Source organism: Pseudonaja textilis, chromosome 3 (assembly GCF_049901715.1).
Source record: "Pseudonaja textilis isolate UNSWEBS1 chromosome 3, rPseTex1.2, whole genome shotgun sequence".
NCBI classification, from domain to species: domain Eukaryota; kingdom Metazoa; phylum Chordata; class Lepidosauria; order Squamata; family Elapidae; genus Pseudonaja; species Pseudonaja textilis.
Window position 1 is genome coordinate 193,377,972 of NC_141992.1, and position 21,166 is coordinate 193,399,137.

The 21,166-nt window shown below is 44.1% G+C and overlaps 1 protein-coding gene across 1 annotated transcript in view; it reads right to left on the reverse strand.

Moving 5' to 3' along the window:
• FAM135B (family with sequence similarity 135 member B) overlaps positions 1–21,166 on the reverse strand; it is a 173,861-nt gene that overhangs the window by 50,614 nt on the left and 102,081 nt on the right. Inside the window, exons 6-7 of the mRNA XM_087931751.1 lie at positions 20,386–20,559; positions 18,562–18,688 (exon numbers count right to left, since the gene is read on the reverse strand). Coding sequence (XP_087787877.1) covers positions 18,562–18,688; positions 20,386–20,559 — 301 coding nt within the window. The remainder of the gene's footprint in view (positions 1–18,561; positions 18,689–20,385; positions 20,560–21,166) is intronic.

Genomic DNA, 21,166 nt, shown 5'->3' on the forward strand with positions numbered 1-21,166 from the left:
ATTAATTAACTTTTCCAGGCTTAACTTACTTCACAACTAGCCTGACATTTCTCTGCTGAGGCTGGTCCTTTGCATTTATTTCTTTCAGGTTTGGATGCAATCACAAGCTCCACCCCATGAAGGACAAGCACTCTTTCCACTAAGATGATTGGCATGTCTCCAAATGCCCCAGAGGAAATTATTGATGAATGGGCCTTTAAAATAAAAGCTCACATAAATTTGGGAGCAATTCTTGAAACAGGGTGTTTGAAGATCGTGAAAGGAAGGCAAAAACCCAAGCAATTTTAGAGGAGGTATTTTAAGACAAAAATGCAAAAGGAAAAGATGGAAGCACTGTTATTTTCATCAGCACGTGGACTTGAATTTGGATAAACAGAAGCATAGAATCAAAATCACATGAAGTATTAGTGCCACTTTATAAAACCTTACTAAGAACACACCTAGAATACTGCATCCAGTTGTGTCACCACATTACAAAAACATATGTTAAGACTTTGGAAAAAGTGCAGAGAATGGTTGCAGGAACTGGGTATGGCTAGTCTGGAGAAAAGAAGGACTAGGGGTGACATGATAGCAGTATTCCAATATTTGGGGGACTGCCTCAAAGAAGAGGGGGTCAACTTATTTTCCAAAGTACCAGAGGGAAGAACAAGAAACAATGGATGGAAACTAATTAAGGAGAGAACCAATGTAGAACTAAGGAGAAACTTCCTAACAGTGAGAACAATTAACCAGTGGAACAGCTTGCCTTATGGGAGCTTGATCACTGGAGATTTTTAAAAGACTTGACCTAGCCACTTGTCTAAAATGGTATAGTATCTCCTGCTTGAGCAGGGGGTTGGACTAGAAGACCTCCAAGGTCCCTTCCAGCTCTATTCTGATTGATATTAAAAATGTGCATTAAACGTCAAACATTCAGTTCCAAAGAACTCTTCAGGAGGAAGAATGAACACTGCAAAATAGATTTCCATTATTCCACCATATGTTGCTCCTTACCAGATTAACCATTGCTTATTATTGTGTTATATTTCATAGTGGAATGTGGGGAAAGTGTGAAAGAGAGAGGGTGTGTGTGTGTGTTATATGAGTCCCAAATTATTAGGACTACCTGGAATCTTTTTATGAAGAATCCCATATCATGTTCCACACGTTCCTACTCTTAGAAGGGACTGGGAAATAAAACAATTTGTTTGCAGGAGAGTTGCTAATTTAGGAGGAGAAATATAAGTCTATGTCATTGTTTGTATTTAGGACAAATGGATGAAAACCTTCTGCCAAATTAAGATAACTGAGGATGAAAAATGAAGGGTGTGCAGGGAGTTATGATCAGGGGTGGGATTCTACCAGTTCGCACCTCTTCACTAGAACCGGCTGTTAATATTCTAAGCAGTTCAGAGAACCGGTTGTTAGAAGAAATTACTGGCCTAATCCTGTAAGGAAGGCAGGAAGGAAACATTCTGGTGTTGCTTACAGAAACTGCCTCTCCGTTAACCCTTATTACATTCTTGGCAGGACTAGACTGATTTCCTGTCTCAGGAATGTCTCTGGAGTTTTTTCCCCTCCTTTGCTAGTACTTTGCTTGTGTGGAGTTACAATGGCACTGAAAAAAAGTGATTTATTACCATTTTTCACACTTACAACTGTTGCAGCATCCCCACAGTCATGAGAGGCCAGGAGAGGAGATGCATGCCTCGATGTGAGTGATATTGAGTTGGCCACGCCCAGCCAATAACATGATCATTAAGCCATGCCCACCAACTTTGCCACACCCACAGAACCAACTGTTGAAAAATTTGAATCCCACCCCTGATTATGATTCCCTTGATGCCAATTGGTTTATTTTGTTCTAAGCCCTAGCAGCTATCAGATTTTATGGAATGGTAACTGTCTGATCCTTTGACATATAGGAAGATTAAGATTTGCTAGATGATTTTCAGTTGATCCTCAAGAGTTTCTCATTCCCAATAAATTTACAACACAGTAAGTAAAATTGAACACTGAAAAAAAAACACCCTTCCTGTTCCATGATGAGCTTTGAAATTTAGTTACGTAAATATAATATAATTTGCATCATTAACACAGATGTACACCTGTATATGTTGGTTGTTCATTTTCTGTGATGTGTCCGCAAGCCAGCAACCAAAGGCAAAAGTAAACCAAAACAAAACAAAGAATTTTTTTTATTGGATGAGCCTCCGTGGCACAATGGTTAGAGTGCAGTACTGCAAACTGCTTCTGCTGACGGCCAGCTGCCTGCAATTTGGCAGATTGAATCCCACCAGGCTCAATGTTGACTCAGCCTTCCATCTTTCAAAGTGGGTAAAATGGGGACCCAGATAATTAGGCGCAATAGGTTGATTCTGTAAACTGCTTAGAGAGGGCTGTAAAGCACTATAAAGCGGCATATAAGTCTAAGTGATATTGCTATTCCAAGGCATAGTTCATGGAAGATTCTTCGTTCTAGCTCTTAAGCTCCAATATTGCATTTCCATCTATTTTTTTCTCTTTGTTTTATTTTGATTTACTTTTGCCTCTAGTTGCTGGCTTTTGGACACATCACAGAAAATGAAATTAGATTCACTGGTCCAGAAAACAGCAAAAAAGAAAGAAAGAAGGAAGGAAGGAAAGAAAGAGGTTTGCTAGTTCTAGCACCATTATCATCACTCCAAGTCAAATGATCTTGATTTGAAGATTGAAATGGATGATCTTCATTTATAAGTGAATTGCTTGAAGGAAGATGCTATGAAGACACCACTATAAAAGCCTGAGAATCTCATTATTTAAAAAAAAAAACATGAAATAAAAGTAAAATTGTTAGTCTTGGAGACAACTTTCATCTTTCTTGGTCAGGCACAAACCACCGGAACCACTTGTGAATAGTCTCAAGCAGAAAACCTAATAATAGCGTAAACATTTTGGCTGTTAAGTGAGATGGTTCTTAAAAGAGTTTTGCCCCGTTTTATGACTTTTCTTGCCATCGTTGTTAGGTAAAACACTACAGTTAGTAACATAGTTAGTAACATTGACATGAAGCCGCTGGGTGAGATCGTCCGACACCACGGACTGAGATATCACCAATATGCTGATAATACTCAGCTGTATGTCTCGGCCCGCGGTGAGTTAAGTGATGCTGTGTCCTCCCTCTCGCAATGCTTGGAGCCTGCTAGGGGCTGGATGGGGAACAATGGGTTGAAATTAAACCTTGCAAGACTGAGTGGCTCTGGGTTTGGGTGGTTCGTTGTCTCAGGGAGAATTACCACCTTTAGTCTTGCATGGGGTGGCACTACCCCAAACAGACCCTGTGCGTAATCTAGGGGTTTTTCTGGACTCATGACTCCTGTTTGAAGAGTAGGTGCTGGTCGTGGCTAGGAGGCCCTTTGTACAACTGTGAGTTGTACACCAGTTACGCCCTCTCCTGGACCAACGGTCCCTACTCACAGTCACTCACACTCTGGTCACTTCCCATCTTGATTATTGCAACACGCTCTATATGGGGCTGCCCTTGAAGAGCATCCGGAAGCTCCAGTTGGTGCAAAATGCAGCAGCCCGCATGGTTTTGTGCAGACCCCAGTGTGCACATGTGTCACCTCTCCTGCAGGAGCTTCTGGGTGCAATTCAAGCTGCTGGTTGTCACCTTTAAAGCCCTTCATGGCTTGGGACCGGGTTATCAAAGGAAATTTCTCTTGCTGGTCACATCTACCTGACCCATCAGGGCGGGGAGGCAGGGAATGTTGCAAGTCCCATTTCCCTAGGGAGATACACTGGTGGGACCCAGAAGAAGGGCCTTCTCTGTGGTGGCTCCCTCTCTCTGGAACATCATTCCCCCAGAATTAGAATGGTCTCCACACTAGCTTGCTTCCAAAAGGCACTGAAGACCTGATTTTGCCAGCAGGCCTGGGGAACCCAGAGAGGGATGAAGCCCATCTAATGGTTTGTGTGATCTGGTGTCATTGGGGCGGGGGGGTGGGATGGGGTGGGTGATTATTTATTTTTTTATTTATTGCAGATTTTGTTTTACTGTGCTTTATTAATTTATTTGATTCTTTTTATTAGTTTTTATTGTTTTTTATTTTTATTTTTTGTTCTAAATAGGTATAAGCTGCCTCGAGTCGCCATGGGCAAATAGGCGGAAATATAAATTAAATAAATCAAATGAACAATAAATAAATAAATAGTTGTTAAGTGAATATGACTTCCCCATTGTTTGTGAGAAGGTCACAAAAAGGGATCTCCTGGCCATGGGGCACTGCAACCATCATAAATATGAGCGAGTTGTCACATGTCCAAATGTTGACCATGTGGTCATAGGGATGCTGCAATAGAGATAACTATTAAAAACAGTCATAAGTCACTTTTTTCAGTGTTGTTGCAACTTCAAACAGACAAAAATGAATGGTTGTAAGGATTATCTGTACTTATACAGTTGGTTGGCTACTGAGAAACGAGATGGAAAACTAAGAAAAGCTTTGGCCTAGACTGGGAGGATGGTTATGATGATCTTTCATTTTGTTTCTGCAATAATTTTATAGTTGGTGGACCTATCTCTGAAGACAGGGGTGGGATTCAAATTTTTTAACAACCAGTTCTGTGGGCGTGGCTTAGGTGGTGGGCATGGCTTGGTGGTCATGTGATGGGGTGGACATGGCTTGGTGGTCATGCTATTGGCTGGGTGTGGCCAACTCAATGTCACTCACATCAAGGCACACATCTCCTCGCCTGGCCTCTCATGACTGTGGGGATGCTGCAATAGTCGTAAGTGTGAAAAATGGTCATAAGTCACTTTTTCAATGCCATTGTAACTTTGAATGGTTGCTCCACATCAAGTACCAGCAAATAAGGGAAAAACCTCCAGAGAGGTTCCTGAGACAAGTCTAGTCCTGCCAAGAATGTAATAAGGTTAACGGAGAGACAGTTTCTGTAAGCAACACCAGAATATTTCCTTCCTGCCTTCCTTACAGGATTAGGCCAGTAATTTCTTCTAACAATTGGTTCTCCAAACTGCTTAAAATGTTAACAACTGGTTCTACCAAATAGGTGCGAACTGGTAGAATCCCACCCCTGTCTGAAGGCCATCTGCTAGGAGATTAGAGGGTTTCCTTGTGTGGTTGGTTGGCCAATATGAGAACACCATGGATTAGACAGACCATGGTTCTTATCCAACAGGGCCATGATGATCTTCTTATTATATGTTAACATATGATACTTGGCTTCTGTTCCTTTTTATAACAAGCATGAGTGGTGTTTTCGGTAGTTCTTTCTGCCACTGGCACTGTTCTTTAATTCAGCACAAAATTATTCAGGTAGGTTATTTTCAAACAACATAGAATCATATCAGCATGAAACTTTGTACGGTTTCACGTGTGCTTTCAGTTCCCTTGTGTGTAGTACTCTTGTTTAATTTTCCATTTGTGTTTTTGGTTTCCCAAGGTACACAATTATATTATATATTTTGAGACATTTTGCTGTAGCCTCAAGGGTACAGTTTTGTTTTTTCTAAAACCTTTATGTATATCAGCTTAAGAGGAAGGAAAGAAGGAAGGAAGATGTTGTGATAGTTCTACATGAATTTAAAATTTTGGTTGCTTTTTTTTTTTTTAAGTACCCCTAAACTCTATTTTCTTCCTTGGGAAACTGATGCAAAATATATGCTTCTACAAGTTTTCCTTCAAGACTTTTTATTTTATTTGATCAGCAACAACAAGCATTCTTCACTTTTGCTAAAGCAAACTGTTGTGTAGTCGTTGGGATGACACACGAGGCAGACACGGAGCTGGAGGCTAACACAATTTATTTAAACATAGTAGGTTGACGAGGCTGCCCTGGCTGGGCAGGCAGCCGAGAACTGCCCTGGTTGGGCAGGCAGTCCGGGAGCGATAGCTGCCTCGGCTCGGCAGGTGGTCCGGGAGGCGTTAGCTGCCTCGGCTCGGCAGACAGTCCGGGAGGCGATGGCTGCCTCGGCTGGGCAGGCAGTCCGGGTGACGTTAGCTGCCTCGGCTCGGCAGACAGTCTGGAGGCGTTAGCTGCCTCGGCTCGGCAGGCAGTCCGGAAGGTCTGTGCCGCCCGGCTGGGCGGGCGGTCCAGAGGGCGATAGCTGCATTGGCTGGGCGGGCAGCCCTGATGGTGAGAACTGCCCGGCCGGGCGGGCAGCCTGGGGGCGAGAGCTTTGCGAGCACTGCCCCGTTGGTCCGCGCTCCGCCCGCTCGCCCGCTCCGCTTGGCTGGCTCTGCCCGACAGCCGGCTTTATAGCCCGACTGTCAAACGGAGCCAGCCAATGGGAACGGCTGGAGTTCCCGCTCAACGGCGGACCTGGTTGGGAAACCCCAACCAGTTCAAAAGACATAACGGAAACTATCAGGGACACAACACCCCTTCCCCTTAGCTAGGGACATGGCAGCCCAGGCTGGGCTGTGGTTGGGCAGGGACACAACACCCCTTCCCCTTAGCTAGGGACATGGCAGCCCAGGCTGGGGCTGTGGTTGGGCAGGGACACAACACCCCTTCCCCTTAGCTTGGGACATGGCAGCCTAGACTGGGGCTGTGGTTAGGCGGGGACACGACACCCCTTCCTCTTGCTAGGGATATGGTAGCCCTGGCTGGGGACTGTGGTTGGGCAGGGACACACCCCTTCCCCAGGCCAGGGACAAGGTAGACCTGTAATCAGACCTGCAATGGGCTTGCAAATAGATCTTCAGTCCTAGGAAATCCCAGCTGGGGTAGAGTCCTTTTGCCGGTAGACCGGGCCCTCTGGGTTTGGCAGGTTGCTGTTGTCAACGGTTGCTAAGTAGATCGGGCTCTCTGGATTCAACTGGTAGCTGGCCCGTCTCAGCCTTCAGCGCTAAGGTCGGCTCTCAGGGGTAGGCCGGCTGCGTCTCTGCGTGCAGCAGATAGATCGGCTTTTCAGAAGGTAGACCGGCTCGTCTCTGCGTTCAGCAGATGGATCGGCTCCCTCGCGGTTTGACAGGTAGACCGGCTCGTTTCAGCGGCCTTTGGAAATGGCGGCAGTAGTGCCTGTGGGCGGCGTTCGTCTCCTCAGCGAGGAGGCTAGAACCGCACTCTCAGTAGTGCCAGTGGCAGCGCCCAGCGGGGCGTTTTCTCCTCAGCAAACGGAGGTTCTTGAGCGTCGTGCTCTCAGTCGCGCGGCGGCAGTGCCCGGCGGGGGGCGGGTTTCTTCCTCAGCAAACGGAGGCTCTGAGCATTGTGCTCTCGATGGCGCCAGCGGCAATGCCTGGCGGGGGTTTCTTCCTCAGCAAACGGAGGCTCTGAGCTTTGCGCTCTTGGTAGCGCCAGCAGCAATGCCTGGCGGGGGGTTTTCTTCCTCAGCAAACGGAGGCTCTGAGCTTTGCGCTCTTGGTAGCGCCAGCAGCAATGCCTGGCGGGGGTTTTCTTCCTCAGCAAACGGAGGCTCTGAGCTTTGCACTCTTGGTAGCGCCAGCAGCAATGCCTGGCGGGGGTTTTCTTCCTCAGCAAACGGAGGCTCTGAGCTTTGCGCTCTTGGTAGCGCCAGCAGCAATGCCTGGCAGGGGGTTTTCTTCCTCAGCAAACGGAGGCTTGAGCTTCACGCTCTCAGCAGCGCCGGCGGTATCGCCCGGCGGGGGTGCGTTTCTCCTCAGCAGACGGAGGCTCCAGAGCTTCGTGCTCTCAGCAGTGTCAGTCACCATCAGCAGTTGTGACTTTGAAAATCGCGCCTGAGAAAGAGCGTTTTGCGGCTGCGCCTGTCAGGCAGAGTCAGCCTCCTCGGCTGAGGAGGCTTCTTTGAAATTCGCGCTCTTTTGTGATTGTGGCGGCTGAGGCTCTCAGCGCCGTAACCTCGCTCTAGTGACTTCAGCTAGTGACAGCAAGTTGAACTTCGCGCGCCTTTTTGCGCGCGCGGCGGCTGCGGCTTCAGCGCCCGATCTTCAGCTCAAACGCAGTGGTTTGGGCTCAAGCTCTCTGTGAGCGAGGTGAATGCCTGTAGCTTCAGCTCTTTTGGCTGTCGCGCTCCTCGTGAGCGCTGGCGCTGGCGGTTTCAAGAATTTCGCTTTCGGTGGTTAGCTCTGTTGATTCAGTCCGGTCGCCTCTCCTTCGTGTGATCCCACCTTCGTCGCCAGTGTTGTGTAGTCGTTGGGATGACACACGAGGCAGACACGGAGCTGGAGGCTAACACAATTTATTTAAACATAGTAGGTTGACGAGGCTGCCCTGGCTGGGCAGGCAGCCGAGAACTGCCCTGGTTGGGCAGGCAGTCCAGGAGCGATAGCTGCCTCGGCTCGGCAGGCGGTCCGGGAGGCGCAGCTGCCTCGGCTCGGCAGACAGTCTGGGAGGCGTTAGCTGCCTCGGCTCGGCAGGCAGTCCGGAAGGTCTGTAGCCGCCCCGGCTGGGCGGGCGGTCCAGAGGGCGATAGCTGCATTGGCTGGGCGGGCAGCCCTGATGGTGAGAACTGCCCGGCCGGGCGGGCAGCCCGGGGCGAGAGCTTTGCAGCGCTGCCCCGTTGGTCCGCGCTCCGCCCGCTTCGCTCGCTTGGCTGGCTCTGCCCGACAGCCGGCTTTTATAGCCGACTGTCAAACGGAGCCAGCCAATGGGAATGGCTGGAGTTCCCGCTCAAACGGCGGACCTGGTTGGGAAACCCCAACCAGTTCAAAAGACATAACGGAAACTATCAGGGACACAACACAAACCATTCCCATTTTCTACAATTCATCTCCGGACATCAAAAATATCCGGATAGATAATGCAATGGAGATTAGTTTCCCTCTCCTATTTTTGTCCTGATATTTGCTTAGCAGCTCCTCTGGGCATCTCATGCCTTATTCCTACTTCAATGAACAGCCTTAATACAATTTACAAGCAAGGCCGATGGAATTTTATGAAGCATGAAGCAGATAACCCTTTCTTGGTAGCTCATCACACTGAGTTTTCTACCTGCATGGATGTTCTCCAGCATGTTTTCTTTTGGGGAAATCCCCAAAAGAGATAAAGGGTAGTGGGGAATGTTCAGGAAGAAAATTAGGGGAAAGATAAGTATCCAAAATGTTTCTTACAAGTACTGAGAGCCTCGGTGGTGCAATGGTTAGAGTGCAGTACTGCAGGCTACTTCTGCTGCCTGCCTGCAATTTGGCAGATCGAATCTCACCAGGCTCCAGGTTGACTCAGCCTTCCATCCTTCCAAGGTGAGTAAAATGAGGACCCAAATTGTTGGGGGCTATATGCTGCCTCTGTAAACCGCTTAGAGAAAAGCACTATAAAGTGGTTTATAGGTCTAAGTGCTATTGCTATTGCTGCTCCTCAACTTAAAACAGTAATGGAGCCTGCACTTTATTATTCTAAATCATGACAGCCATAAATGCAGGCATTGGTTTGGGCATTTTGCTAAGGATGTTTGGAGAGACCAATTCAGATCGTTAGTTTTCTGTACCCCTAGATACTTTTCTGAAACAGTGTAGGATTTCCTGCTTGAACAGGGAATTGAAGACATTCAAGACCCCTTTCAACTCTGTTATTCTGTATTCTGTATTTTATTAAAAGGCAGAAGTTGTTACATGCCACAACTCACTTCATCTGATGCTTAGAGCACTTTTTCTCAACCTTGGCTACTTCCATAGAATAGAATAGAATAGAATAGAATAGAATAGAATAGAATAGAATAGAATAGAATAGAATAGAACAGAACAGAACAGAACAGAATAGAATAGCATAGAATAGAATGTGGGATTCAAAAATATTTACCACTGGATCAGTGGGCATGGCTTGGTGGGCATGCTTTGCATATGTGCACATACTTTGCATGTGTACGCGCACCAAATGCACACTTTGCACAGGTGCAGAAGTGTTTGCACAGGCACAGAGTAGTTCCAACTCACCTCCTGCAAACCTGCACTCTCCCAGTCACGTCAGCAGCTGCCGCGCAGCACTCTACTGTGCCGTGCAAAGCAGCTGCACCAGAGCTGGAATTCAACCAGTGTTATGACCAGTTCGGTGAGATTGCATTTTGCACATGTACAGCATTTGGAAAAAAAATCAGCTGTGCTGCCCGGACAGTTGACAAGCACTGCACATGGATGCACAGAGTTTGAAAATCCTCTTCTTTCCTGCTTTGGCAACCTCAGCTATGCCGTGCAAAGCAGCTGAGGTTGAAAAAGAAGGAAATAAAGGACAGCCAAGAGCCCAGGTGGGTGGGCGGGCCAAAGAGACAACCAAATGGTCATCACAGTGAACCGGTTCAATGTCTACTGCTCTTCAGAGCTACCGGTTCTATAGAACTGGGCCGAACAGGTAGCATCCCACCGTGGAGCTGCACTTCAAAAGCAGAGGATAAAGGTGAGTATGGGAGCCTGGACGGGCAGGTGGACCCAACAGCAGAGCAGCAGAGAGAACCAGTTCAGTCTCTGCTGCTCATTGGCACTACCGGCTCAGCAGAACCAGGCTGAACCGGTAGAATATCACCATAGAATAGAATAGAATAGAATAGAATAGAATAGAATAGAATAGAATAGAATAGAATAGAATAGAATAGAATAGAATAACAGAGTTGGAAGGTACCTTGGAGGCAGGGGTGGGATTCTATCAGTTCGCACCTATTCTCAAGAACTGGTTGTTAACATTCTAAGCAGTTCAGAGAACCGGTTACTGGCCTAATCCTGTAAGGAAGGCAGGAAGGAAACATTGTGGTGTTGCTTACAGAAACTGGCTCTCCGTTAACTCTTGTTACATTCTTGGCAGGACTAGACTGATTTCTTGTCTCAGGAACGTCTCTGGAGCTTTTTTCCCCTCCTTTGCTGGTACTTTGCTTGTGTGGAGTTACAATGGCACTGAAAAAAGTGACTTATGACCATTTTTCACACTTACGATTGTTGCAGCATCCCCACAGTCATGAGAGGCCAGGCGGGGAGATGTACGCCTTGATGTGAGTGACATTGAGTTGGCCACACCCAGCCAATAACATGTCCACCAGGCCATGTCCACCCAGTCACATGACCACCAAGCCATGCCCACCACCTAAGCCATGCCCACAGAACTGCTTGGAGGTCTTCAAGTCCAACCCCCTGCTTTGGCAGGAAAGCTATACCAGTATTTGGTGAACCTTTTCAGCACTGAGTGCTGAAATGGGAGGATGCACATGTGCGCATGTAGGGGAGTGCCAGAAACTGGAAGAGCAGCTCCCTAGCATCCATATCTCCCCAGCTGGTCTTCGCAAGTGCATGCATGCCAGAAACCGGAAGACCAGCTGGCCAGCGTGCATCCTTGTGAGCTCTTGTGTGCTGGGGAGCTGCTCTTCCAGTTTCCAGTGCTCCCATGTGTGTGAAGACGAGCTGGGTAGCATGCATATGATTGCCGGAACCTGGAAGACCAATGGGCGACAGCTGGCGTGCCCAGAGAGATGGCTCTGCGTGCTACTTCAAGATATGTGGACTTTAATTCTCAGGATTCCCCCAGCCTGTCTGTAACCTAATTCTTTAGGGAGGCAAAGACTGAATAATGAGGAAGAAAGTTGTGAATAATGATTCGTGGGGGAAGATTGGGTCTCCGGAAAGAAACAATCAAAAAAGCCTGTGCGTTTTGCATTTTCTTATCCTATAATATATAAAAAGGAACAAACAGTTAGATATGGGGAAATATTGAATGAAAAGGGTGAACTTAAATCGATGCAAAAACTAGAGGAACAAGGTATAAAGATGAATTGGTTTTCATATACGCAAATACATTCAAGGTACGATAAAGATTTTAAAACAGAAGGTTTTTATGACAAATTGACTGATCTAGATAAGATTTTGACAGGTACTGATGAAAAGGTGAGTAAAACTGTATGGATATTTATTAGAAATTAAACTAGAAGAAGAACAAGTTAAAAAAACTATGATTGCTTGGGGGGAAGAACTTTGGATATGGGATTGATTTAGAGAAATGGCAACAATTGTGGTCTCAAAATTATAAAATGACAATGTCAACAGCTTATAATTTTTTTTTGTATAAGATATTTTACAGGTGACATTTTCCCCCGGCCAAGAATAGCAAGAATGTTCAAGAATAAATCCGAAAAATGTTGGAAATGTCATCAGACACCTGGCTCATATTACCATATGTGGCGGACTTGTGCAGACGCTAAAAAATACTGGACTAAAATCCACATGTGGTTGGAAAAAATGACAAAAAAACATTTAGACTTGAAACCAGAGATATTTTTATTGGGAATTATACCTGAAACATATAGCAAAGATTTGAAAGACCTAATTGTAAATGTATTAACAGTGGCTAGGATTGTATTTGCTAAAAACTGGAAAAATGAGAAAATACTATCACCGGAGGAAATTATTAAGAAAATATTGGAATGTGCTGAAATGAGTAGATTGACATTTGAAATTAGAGAACAAGAGGATAAACAATTTTATAAAATTTGGGACCTTTTCTATCAATGGCTAGATAATAAAATACAGTAATGAAATATGTAGATTTTTAGAAAATAATACATACATATATATATATATATATATATATATATATATATATATATATATATATATATATGTATTTCTTTTTATTATATCTACAAAATGTTTTTTAGGATAGATTTGGGAGGATAATATGAATTGTTAAAAAATAAACTAAGTAAATTCTGGTTATCTCGTAAAATATGAATGAATAAAATTATAGTCAAATGATTGATTAATAATGATATTAGGGTACTTAATTTTTGATTGATAATATGAGCTTTTATGTAATGTAACTGTAATTGAAGACTACGAAACGGATGCACAAAATGTTTTGTAAACCAACCGGCACACTGTTTGTATACTTATGGAAGAAAGTTTGATGTTTTTATGTTTTGTTTGTCTATGTTTGTTTTTAAAAAACCAACAAAATTTACACACAAAAAAAGAAAGCCTGTGCATTTTGTTGACCCAATAACTCTTCCTTATTCTTAAACTTAGGGGATGGAAACGAATATCTAAGACCTATCATTATTTCAGGAAAATTACAGTGGCTTGCTTCAGGCACAGCAAGGGAACATAAAGTGCTTGTCATTTATAAGCAAATCACTGTGCCTATGACTTCCACCACTCGGTCAGCAAGGTTTACATCATTTCTCCATTATTTTTTAGATTAGGGAATGCAAGTAACTCGGATCTCCCTATAACTCTTCCACCATCCTTTAAGACAGCAACGGAACATTTCCAGAACATTTCTTCTATTAAAGAAATAGAAATAAGGATCTCTTGAAAACCCGGTGCAAGCATTACGACTAGTACTGTTTAACAGAATAATAAGAGTTGGAAGGGACTTTGGAGGTCTTCCAGTCCAACCCCTTGTTCAATCAGGAAATCCTATACCATTTCAGACAAATGTTTGTCCAATCTCTTCTTAAAAACCTTCAGTGTTGGAGCACCTAAAATTTCAGGAGGCAAGTCATTCCACTGATTCATTGTTCTCACTGTCAGGCAATTTCTCCTTGCAGGTTTTCAGGCGCTTTGGAAAATAACAGATTTAACAGATCATCAGAGTTGGAAGGGACCTTGTAGGTCATCTAGGCCAACCCCCTGCCCAAGCGGGAGACCCTACACCATTTCTGACAAATGCCAGTCCAATCTCTTCTTGAAAGTCTCAAGTGATTGGTGCTCCCACAACTTCCAAAGGCAACTTCTGTTCCATGGGTTGATTGTTCTCACTGTCAGAAAGTTTCTCCTTATTTCCAGGTTAAATCTCTCCTTGTTCAGTTTCCATCCATTATTCCTTGTCTCACCTTCAGGTGCTTTAGAAAATAGCTTGACTCCTTCCTCCCTGTGGCAGCTCCTCAAATATTGGAAGACCGCTATCATCTCCCCTGGTCCTTCTCTTTACTAGACTAGCCAAGCCCAGTTCCTGCAACTGTTTGTTGTATGTTTTAGCCCCCAGTCCCCTAATCATCCTGGTTGCTCTTCTCTGAACTTTTCTAGAGTCTCAACATCTTTTTTATAATGTGGTAAACAAAATTGGATGCAGTACTCTAGGTGTGGTCTTACTAAGACTTTGTGGAGTGGTATTAGTACTTCCCTTGATCTTGATTGTATCCCTCTGTTAATGCAGCTTGGGATTGCATTGGCTTTTCTGGCTGCCAGTGCACACTGCTGGCTCATATTTAGCTGGTTGTCCACTAAGACTCCAAGATCCCTCTCACAGTTACTGCTATTGAACCTGGTTTCACCAAGTCTATATGTGTACTTTTGGTTTTCTTGCCTAAGTGTAGGACTTTACTTTTTTCTATATTGAACTTCATTTTGTTAGATATGGCCCAGTGTTCTAGTCTGTCAAGATCCAGCTGGATCTTGAGCCTATCTTCTTGGGTATTAGCTATTCCTGCCAGCTTAGCATCATCCGGAAATATGGTAAGTTCCCCTTCTATTCCCTCATCTAAGTCGTTAATGAAGATATTGAAGAGTCCTGGGCCTAAGACGGAACCTTGTGGCACCCCACTGCTTACTTCCCTCCATGTAGACTTAGACTCATTAAGGACTACTCATTGAGTATGGTTTGCCAGCCAGTTGCGAGTCCATCTAGTGGTGGTGCTATCTATTCCACTTTAGCTTGACTCCCTCTTCTTTGTGGCAACCCCTGAGATATTGGAATGGTGCTATCATGTCCCTCGTCCTTCTTTTCATCAAACTAGACATACCCAGTTCTAGCAACTGTTCTTCATATATTTTTAGCCTCCTGTCCCCCAATCATCTTTGTTGCTCTTTTCTGCACTCGTTCTAGAGTCTCAAAATCTTTTTTAACAACAAATTGCTTAGGGAATAATTTATGCAATCAAACATTTTATCTTTAAAATATGTACCACTATCAGTTTCCTCTTTGCTACATTAAGGGATAGATTTGAAAGAAAGAAAAAAAGAAATATTGGAAATTAATTTTAGGGCAATTTTGCAAAGCTTGATACAAATGTAGCTTTTGTATTCTTCTTTGGAAATTGGAATTATTTGGGACAATAACGATTTTTAAAATATTCAAGATTCTTTTGTTATTTGAAAGGTAAGAGGGAGAGGGAGGAGGGGAGAGATAAGGGAAAAGGGGAAAGAGAGGGAAAGTGGGAGAGGGAGATGAAGGAAAGGAGGGAGGGAGGAAGGGAAGGAAGGAAGCAATTATTTTTTAACTCCCCATTCTTTCTAACAGCAGTATCCATTTAGAGAACCCCACCAGGCTGGAAGGAGAATAAAATCAAATAAAACAAAATAAGGCCAGCCAGTCTGTACAAAAATCACTCCTCAAGAAACTGCACTCCTTTCAGCCTTACAAGGCTGACATTTAATTATTCTGCAAAAGGCAAAGAGGTCAAATGCAAGAAATAATTTTGAAAAAAAAAAAATCCCTTTCACATCTGCTGGAGACAGCGGCAGGCCTGGCTCCCCTGAGCAGAATCAAAGCAGAGAAATTATCAGGCCAGAATGTGGTCTGAAAACCATCTCTTTTACAAAGGAGAGTCACGGTGGGGGATTTTATCATTTCAAAATATCAAACTGGTCATCAAACACATTTGCAGCTGTGTGGTTTTCAGTGGGGGAGCTGCAAGATGAGCCATCCATCGATTTGTAGCGACCTATCATTCTTAGTTGACCACTCTAGGGCTAATCTCATAATTCTGACAACTGGATGCACATTCAATAACGTTAGTTTTAGGGTTAGTTTTTGCATGGGGGTGGGGGCTGGCTGTGTGGTGCGTTGGGGTTTGGGTGCTGTGTGTTGGAATATTTGCTAGACCAATACTTGAATACAGCTCATCATTCTGGAACCCACATTACGTATCTGATATTAGCACAATTGAGAAAGTCCAGAAATATTTCACAAGAAGAGTTCTCCACTCCTCTACTCATTGTAGAATACCTTATGCCACCAGACTTGAAATTCTAGAACTAGAAAACCTTGAATTATGCCGTCTTCGGTCTGATTTAAGCATGGTATATAAAATCATACATTGCAATGTCCTACCTGTCAATGAATACTTCAGCTTCAACCATAACAACACAAGAGCACACAACAGATACAAACTCAAGGTTAACCGCACCAAGCTTGATTGCAGGAAATACGACTTCAGCAACAGAGTGATCGATGTCTGGAATACTCTACCTGACTCTGTAGTTTCTTCCCCAAACCCCAAAAACTTTAGCCTTAGACTGTCTACTGTTGACCTCACCCCTTTCCTAAGAGGTCTGTAGGGGGCGTGCATAAGCGCACCAGTGTGCCTACCGTCCCTGTCCTATTGTTTCTTTTATTTTTCTTTTATTTTTCTTATATGTACCCATTTCATGTATTCATAACTATGTATACACTTATACTTATTATCTTGTAAACAATTGACAAATCAAATCAAATCAAATAAAAATAAAAAATAAATATCAAGACTATTGAAAAATATTGGTACAGAAGGTATATTTGGCTTACCTCCTCTGCAACCAAATTTAATCAGGGGGTGGGCTGCTGGGGGGGGTTCGCAGGGGTTCGGGAGAGCCCCTAGCTGAGATTCTGTGCAGTTCGGAGAACCCCCAAATCCCGCTCCCAGCTGACCCCGCCCACTCTGCTCCGCCCTTCCCAGGAGTCCCCATGCAGCCCGTTTTGGGTGCAAGTAAGTTCAGGGCACACACAGAGGCTCAGAGAGGGTGAAAAAAAGGCCTCAAAGAAGTTCAGGAAGGATAGAAACAGGCCTGTTTCCAGCTTCCAGAGAGCCTTTGAAGCCCGAGGGGGCCATTTTCGCCCTCCCAGAGGCTGGAGGAAAACTTATGGAGATCGGAGAGAGCAACTACCCCGCCCCATCATGGATCAAGAAAGCAACTAGGCCACGCCCACCATGGCCACGCCCACCCAGCAACCAGGCAGAGAAACCCTTTCTAAAAATTTTGAAGCCTACCCCTGAATATAATTTCTCTCCCCGGAATATAATAACCTATTTTACCTTTTTCCCCCTCACATTGCATTTTTTTTTTTTTTTTACAGCATATGGAAAAGTGAAAGGAGAAAAGGAAATATGGGGATAAAAAGGATTTTTTAAAAAATCCTTTTAATGCTTTCCAGCACCTCCAAGGCCATCAACTTCATTTAGCATTCTTCCCCACCCCCCTCCTCCGAAACAGAAATGGAGAACTGGATCTGAATAACCTATCAGATTGTGGGAGAAGGAAATGAGAGAGAAATGGCAATAAATATCAATTCAGGGAGTTCTCTGCCTTTGAGAATGAAGCTCGTTATCTCAATTATCTCTGTAACCCACACCATTTCAGATAACTGGAAAGCAACACTTCATTTCTGCTGAACCCGTCTACATTGTGCAAAAGAAATTAAATACATCGGGCCCAGGAGCTGAGGAGATCAAAACTTGGCCTGTCATCATTACTTGTACGGCTGTCACTTTTCAAATATAGTAAGACTGTCAAGGAAACCCAGTCTTTGCAAGGAAATGCAAATTCATCAGGCAAAAACACCTTGTTCCTTCCGCCATCTGTTCCATGTAGCATTTCCTTCCTATTAAACTTCGAGGAGTAGAGTCAGCCTGTCCTTAAATTGCCTATTTTGGTTAGGAAAAGCATGGAGATGCAGGAATAGCTAGCACCCCAGAAGATAGGCTCAAAATCAAGACAGATCTTGGCAGACTTGAACACTGGGTCCTGGTTCAGTGGTGGGATTCAATTTATTTACTACCAGTTCTGTGGGTGTGGCTTGGTGGGCATGGCTTGGTGGGAGAGGCAGGGGAAGACTACTGTAAAATCTTCATTCCCACGTCACTCCAGGGGAAGGATACTGCAAAATCCCATTCCCTCCCCAATCCACTAGCCTGCTTTCCAGCTCTGTTCCCCTATGTAGGACAACAAAAGAAGACCCCGCCGATCAGCTGGGACTCGGGAGGCAGAGAAGAGATGGGGGCGGGGCCAGTCAGAGGTGGCATTTGCTGGTTCTCCAAACTACTCAAAATTTCTGCTGTCGGTTCTCCAGAACTGGTCAGAACCTGCCGAATACCACCTCTGGCCCTATTGTAACAAAATGAAATTCAGTGTAGGTTCTACACTTAGCAACGACCTTCAGCTCAACTGATACAATAGAAAATATTGAGTCAATTGCCTGGTTTCATCGGTGAGCATAGGAAAGCGTAATAATCATAGACCATCCTCGACTTATGAACCTACATTTTCTGTTTGCTAAGTGAGACAGTTATTAAGTGAGTTTCACCCAATTTTTTGACCTTGCTTGCCACAGCTATTAGTGAATCACTGTGGTTGTTAAATTAGTATCATAGTTGTTAAGTGAATTTGGTTTCTTCATTGAATTTGCTGGTCAGAAGGTCGCAAAAGGTTATTACATTACCTTGGGATCTAGCAACAGTCATAAATATGAATCAGCCTCTGAATTTTGATCATGTAACCATGGGGATGCTGCCATGATCATAAGTGAAAAACGGTCGTAAGTCAGTGCAAATTGTAACTTTGAACGGTGACTAAACAAATGGTTCTAAGTGTAGGACTACTGTAATTTTAAGAAATGCCATTCATTGACAGCTTGGTAGCCCTTTCTACAGAATGTCAAGTTCACCTTAGAGTGATATCAACACCTCCAAGCAACACAGCATTTTACCTCTGAAGTTGTTGGTCTGCAGTAGCCTGCTCCGAAAACCAGGTTTTCTAGCGACATCCCAGTTAAATCTGGTCCCGTATCCAAGTTGCCTTTAACAAGCCAGGAAGATCTTCCTGGGCGAGCAAAACTAAATAAAAAGAGAAGATGTAAAAAGCTCAGGAAGGCACGGATATTTTTTTTTACAATCAAAATCTCCCTCACTTCCTTTCTGCACTAGGAATAATTGATTATTTTTATATGCCTATAAAGCTATTTAGGAAGAAGCAGAAACTGAAAAAAAACATTCCACAGAGGAGAATATTGATAGCTAAACTCTTGATTTGATTCCTTGCTCAAGGAATCACCAAGAAAAAACACACCTAACCAAAACTGGCAGGGGAAGAGCTACTGTGTATAAACAGGGAGCAAACTCCATAGTTTTATTTATTTATTTGATTTATGCGCTGCCCAAAGACAACTAGATGGCAGTTCAGAAAATTAAAATATCTGATAACAGAATAATAGAGTTGGAAAGGACCTTGGAGGTCTTCTTGTCCAATCCAAATGCTCAGGCAGGAAACCCTACACCATTCCAGTTAAATGATTGTCCTATCTCTTCTTAAAAAATTCCAGTGTTGGAACATTCACAAATTCTGGAGGCAATTGTTCCACTCGTTAATTGTTCTATTAGTCAGGAAATGTCTCCTTAGTTCTAGGTTAGTTTGCTCCTTAATTAATTTCCATTCATTGTTTTTCGTCTCACCTTCAGGTGCTTTGGAGAATAGCTTGACCCCCTCTTCTTTATGGCAGCCTCTTAGATATTGAAACACTGCTATCATGTCTCCCCTAGTCCTTCTTTTCATTAGACTAAACATATTCCAGCAACTGTTCTTTATATATTTAGCCTCCACTTCCCTAATCATCCTTGTTGCTCTTCTCTGCACTCTTTCTAGAGTCTCAACATCTTTTTTTATATCGTGGCAAACAGAACTGGATGCACTATTCCAAATGTGGATTTAACAAGCCCTTATAAAGGGGTATTAGCACTTCAAATGACTGTGTTCTATCCCTCTATTAATGCAGCCTAGGACTGCATTGGAGTGAAGAATGCAAAATTAATGTTCAGGGCTGGGCCAGTCCTTCAGAAATGATTTTTAGCCATGCAAAAGACTTTTCTTCAAATCATTAAAACAGCCATGTTTTCAGTGTTCCAACGGATGCCCTCATTAATTCATGAGCCTTGAGCCAAGTTTCAAAAGAAATCCAATTATTTATTAGGAGCAACATGTCGGCACTTTCCCAAGTACAGTCTGGCTCTGCCCCATGTAATTTACTGCCCACCTATGACCCTGTTTCCCCCATCCTCCCGGGGTGTGTCATAAATCACATTCTCCAATGGAGCACTTTCATGGGCTGTAGAAAACACGCCTCTCTGGCTTCCTCTAGTAACCTGGGATACAATCTGAAGAAAGGTGTGTGTGAAATGTGCTTCTGGTTATAGCAACTTAGCTCCTCCATCAGTTCTCACCACCACTGCCTATGGCAACTCAAGAGCAGGCCGGGAATGTTTACGAGTTGACACATGTCTTTTTCCAGGCTCGGCCACCTTTCTTTTTTATTTTTATTTTTTTGAAAAATCCTCCTGGTTCTTTCCATCATGGACTGCAGGGCAAGGCCACCTGACTTTGCTTTGGATATTGAAATAAAAATGTGTCTGATTTAAGGATTTGAAGAAAGCTGATTTACTGGGGAACATAATTTATCAGGGAAGGATGCGAGTAACTTTGGAAGAATTGGCAAAGCCCTCTTGCATTGTCTCTTTAGGAATGTGGTGGTTCACTGTACCTGAGGAGGGGCTGGTTTAAAGCCACCAGAGAGGCATGCAGAGTAACCGTGACTGCTGACAGGTGGAAGTAGTCAAACATGACAGGGACGTGGTGGTGTAGGCCTTGCCTGGGGTGGAAGTGGAGTCCCAATGTGCGGCTGCTTATTACCGGGATGGTCAGGACGTCTCTCAGCCTGGAAGGAGAGAGTGGAAGAGTTGAGAAAAGTGAGACATTGGCTTGCTCAGCGACATGGTTACTGCTGCAGAGTTTCAGGTGTGAGCGGAATTTTGATCATGGGCTGTTATTCTCTTAGCAGTGAGTCATACTTCGGAGGATGCAGCTCAACTCTCTACATTGTAATTATGGCAACAACAGGGTCAATTTCTTGAATATGCCCTGAGAATCTCAAATGGTTTGTCTCCTACTGTTCCTGCAGTCATCTTTTATTTTACTTTTCATTTCCTTTGTACACTTCTCCTTCTCCCCTTCCTCTCCTTGTTCTCCTTCTCCCCCTCCTCTCCATGTCCTTCTTTCTCCTTCTCCCCCTTCCTCTTCTTATCCTCATTTCTCTTCTTATCCTCATCCTCCTTCTCCCTCCTTCTCCTCTTATCTTTCTCCTTCTCCCCCTTCCTCTTATTGTCTTCCTTCTTCTCCCTCTTCTCCTCTTCTCCTTCTCCCCCTTTCTCTTATTGTCTTCCTTCTTCTCATTCTCCCCCTTCTCCTCCTGGTCCTCCTTTTTCTCCTCCTCTCCCTTCCCCTCCTTTTCTCTGCTTGTTCTGCCTTTTCTTTTTCTCTTCCTC